Source organism: Rhagoletis zephyria, unplaced genomic scaffold (assembly GCF_001687245.7).
Source record: "Rhagoletis zephyria isolate East Lansing unplaced genomic scaffold, Rhagoletis_zephyria_1.1 Rzeph_scaffold_00029, whole genome shotgun sequence".
NCBI lineage: Eukaryota > Metazoa > Arthropoda > Insecta > Diptera > Tephritidae > Rhagoletis > Rhagoletis zephyria.
Genome location: NW_016157113.1, coordinates 550,582 through 554,486, shown reverse-complemented (window position 1 = coordinate 554,486; position 3,905 = coordinate 550,582). Strand labels below are relative to the sequence as shown.

The 3,905-nt window shown below is 37.9% G+C and overlaps 1 protein-coding gene across 1 annotated transcript; it reads left to right on the top strand.

The window, feature by feature from the left end:
* The first annotated feature begins 1,364 nt into the window (after nt 1-1,364).
* Vps28 (vacuolar protein sorting 28) lies at nt 1,365-2,315 on the top strand. Its single transcript, XM_017617357.1, has one exon. It carries the CDS (start codon nt 1,470-1,472, stop codon nt 2,100-2,102), a length of 633 nt encoding a protein of 210 aa, XP_017472846.1. The 5' UTR covers nt 1,365-1,469; the 3' UTR covers nt 2,103-2,315.
* Nucleotides 2,316-3,905: the final 1,590 nt, after the last annotated feature.

The following is a 3,905-nucleotide window of genomic DNA, read 5'->3' as shown; positions in this document are numbered from 1 at the left end:
ACAGCATCGCCCAATTCGGCGAAGTTTGCCGTTCGCCGGTATTGTATTTCAAGCATGAAACGCCGCCAAGCGAACTTCGCATTTCGCTTTTGCTGTGTTCAATTTCATATGCGTGCGGGTGTTCTAATTTTGACAGCGCGAATTTCGCTGTGGTGAGTTCGCCGTTCGCCGGCATTGTATTTCAGCTATAAGGTTCTTCCTCTTCTTTTATGTCAAATTCATACAAATTCATAATGTCGCTGCCGCGTTCAAAAAAATCATGTCGCCATTGACAAAGCGATAACGAAGATAAATTGGAAACTGTGGCCCGTAGCTCGTCGTTTACAATGTGTTTAGCTTTAGGCTTCTAAAAGGAGTGAAACACTCCGATCGGAGTGAAAACGGCAACGCTGCCCAAAAATATCGTTCAAACACCTCCCATCGTAGACAAAGAGATTCACGAAGAAATCTGCGAAACTTCGACACAAGAAAGATCTGGATATTGGGGCAGACTGAACTCGTACCTATCCAGACTCGACCACGACTTGTACGACATCTGTCACCTCTTCATTTGACCCGTCTAAAGCCTGATATATAGTTCAATGCGAGCGTGAGCGTGAGTTTTTTATTTTGACCAATATCTTCGATATTACTCAACTTTTTGATATAGTTGAGACATAAAAAGATAGAGAATTAAAATATCTTTCAGAATTATATAATAAAAACTAATTTAAAATGCATAATATGCCTTTTTTCGAACTCACACTCAACTGTGTGCATACGCAATGCTTTCGCATGTGAACGGCAAGTTTTGACGGATGTGGCATTTTAAATTAGTTTTTATTCTATAATTCTGAAGTATATTTTAATTTTATATCTTTTCATGTCTCAACTATAGGAAAAAGTTGAGTAATAACGAAGATATTGGTCAAAATAAAAAAACTCACGCTCACGCTCGTATTGAACTGTATATCAGGCTTAACCCACTCTGCTGGCACTCCTCTCTCTGTGGTCATAACCTTTAAATCAGCAGGTTTCATATGCCTACCCTTAGTTGAGCCGAAGAACGTAGATAATCTAGAAGATAGATGAGATTTAGAATAATTTCGTTCTTTGGTTGATCATCAACGTATTTGCGGCAAGAATGGTAGAATACAAGGTATAAAATTTCCATGGAAAAATAATTAATAAATAAAGTATTATAAAGGTGAAGATTTTTGTGGAAGTATTAGTGAATTTCAAAATCGGGGAATCCAAAGTACCGGTACGCGGAATGCCGAACCTTTGTTCGTTACATCGTGTATTTGCAACACAAATTTTAAGTGCCTCCAAAAATGCGACTCTGTGGTTGGTGGATTTAGAAGTAAATTCACCATACTTGATACCTGTCAAACTGACAGTTAAAAAAACAAAAGAATTCGTCATCTGTTGAAAATTTTAATTGTTTATATTTTTTTGTTCAGCGAAGAAATAAATTATACAGCTGAATAATGCAAGATAATTGTCCCGAACTATACGAAGAGGTAAAACTTTATCGCAATGCACGTGAACGTGAAAAGTATGACAACATGGCAGATTTGTACGCCATCATCAACACGCTCCAACAGCTTGAGAAGGCGTACATTCGTGACTGCATCACTCCTCAAGAGTATACCGCTGCCTGTTCCAAGTATTTGGTGCAATACAAGGTCGCATTCAAGCAGGTGCAATGTGACGAGTATCCCAATGTTGACACATTTGTAAAGAAATTCAGACTGGACTGTCCGGCAGCTCTCGAGCGCATACGGGAGGACAGGCCAATCACAATACGAGATGACAAGGGAAATACATCTAAATGCATTGCGGAAATCGTGTCGTTATTCATTACTATCATGGACAAACTGCGTCTGAAAATGAATACAATGGATGCTTTACAGCCAGATGTAAAAGATTTAGCAGATAACATGAATAGGTTGTCATTAATACCGAAAGATTTTGAAGCTAAGCAAAAAGTTGAAACTTGGTTAAGCACATTAAACGATATGCAGGCTTCAGACGAGTTATCAGAAGGACAAGTGCGTCAATTTCTTTTTGATCTGGAATCGTCATACGGAGACTTTACTAAACTGTTACACAGCCAGTAGTCAATCAGTCATTATGGGGAATGAAATTAAATATACATAAGCGTACATACCTAAGTTAATCTCGTAGATTTTAGTAAAAAAAAAATATTTTGTGTTCGGAATTCTGTGTGAACGATCGATTGCTTATATACTTTCGTTAAGCCGCTTATTGTAATTCAAAAAATATATCTTACAAAAACGATATGTAATAAATACTATACTAATTTATTTAAATAAGGGATATTCTCAGAGCCTTGCAAAGGCATTGTACGGTAAAAACAGGTTTTCCTATGGGACAACTTTACAAACCGTGCACCGTTCAAGGACTTTGCAAGACTGCCAAAAAATACCCCTATACTTTTTATTGTTTACATATGAAATATATATACTTAAAATATGCTTCCGCCAAAATGATTCACTGATGAAGTGCCGAGGTTCATAAAGCAACCTCTTTACCCGACAGCTTGCCGACAGCACATTAACGGCATTCATAGGAAGTCGGGTTGACCTACACTCACTCGCGTCCTGTGATTACCGTTTTGGGAACACAACCAGCAGACGTGGACGAGACAGAGCTTCGTCTGCTTCGGGATACTCGGACCACAATAGCCCAATAACTACTGCCTCAGGTAAAACTCGTACCTGAGCAGATTAGATGCGAATACGCCCAAGGGGTGGCCGGCATGTGGAGAGACTCGAGACAGACCCTATAGAAGTCGCACGCTTCCTGGGTTTCCCCGTTAGTTGTGCTCGACGAGAACGATTGAGGGACTAGCCGATCTGGGCGGCGTTGTTGTAGCCGAAAATTTGCAACACTGTTGCAACTACCCAACTGATATGCGTTGCCAGAAATTCCTACCGAACGTGATACTTTAATAATTCGTGAAATACTGCGGTTGTGATTGCATCTCGAACCAGCCCATTACACTAATGTTGCGCTTCAGACTGTCATACTCACTTTTCGATCATGGAATCAAACACTCGTCAATCCATCTTTTACTGGCATCAACTTCACATTATTTCTTTTCTTTTGGCCCAGTAACACGACAATAAGATACTGACCTCACAAGGGACCTTCTGCCATTTCCGTGTAGGTTCCATCCATTTCATGATGCTTTCATACGATGCTGTGTGCCGGCTTTGGCTGTCAACAATATTTTTTTTAAATACTGATGGGAAAGAGCATAAAAGATTCCGCGAAACAATGAAACTATAAGCACATACAACAAGAAAGTATTTTAACTACAAATTTTGAGTCCTCCAAAATTTTATATTATCGTTGCTTTATCTAATTTAAAGGAAACCCCTAACATCTCATGTTCTGAAATGAAGGACACAAAGCTCAATTTTAAATTTCGACTTCACCGCGCATGCGTATGAACTATGCGTTTGCTGTGTTTATTTTGGATTTAATCGTATTTTGTATTTAATTTAAATATTAAGGTTATTATAATTATACATATAGTTTAAACCGATTACAATATTTAAATTTTAATTTTTATTTATATATTTCTTCCTTTCAACTCTGTCGTGTATGTGTGTGTGTGTGTGGTCTTCTATCTTCATTTCTCCGCTACAGTTTTCTTTTTCTTATTAAACACTCTTTTTGCTTCGTAATAGCATTATATAATATTTATTTTAATTAGCTTTGTAATTTCTTTAGTGTAAGTTTTACGGTTGTATGAATGTGGGTGGTGGTATATGGGTGTGGTTTTTATGGGTTTAAATATGTTTTTTTTTTTTTATCTTTTACCGCAGGACCGACGGGAAAGAACATACAAAATTTTAATTCGTCGCTTTTTCGCCCGTTTCTATTCTATTCTA

Bases quoted from the DNA above. Each gene is read 5' to 3' on its own strand.
- Vps28 (XM_017617357.1), top strand. From the start codon at position 1,470: ATGCAAGATAATTGTCCCGAACTATACGAAGAGGTAAAACTTTATCGC.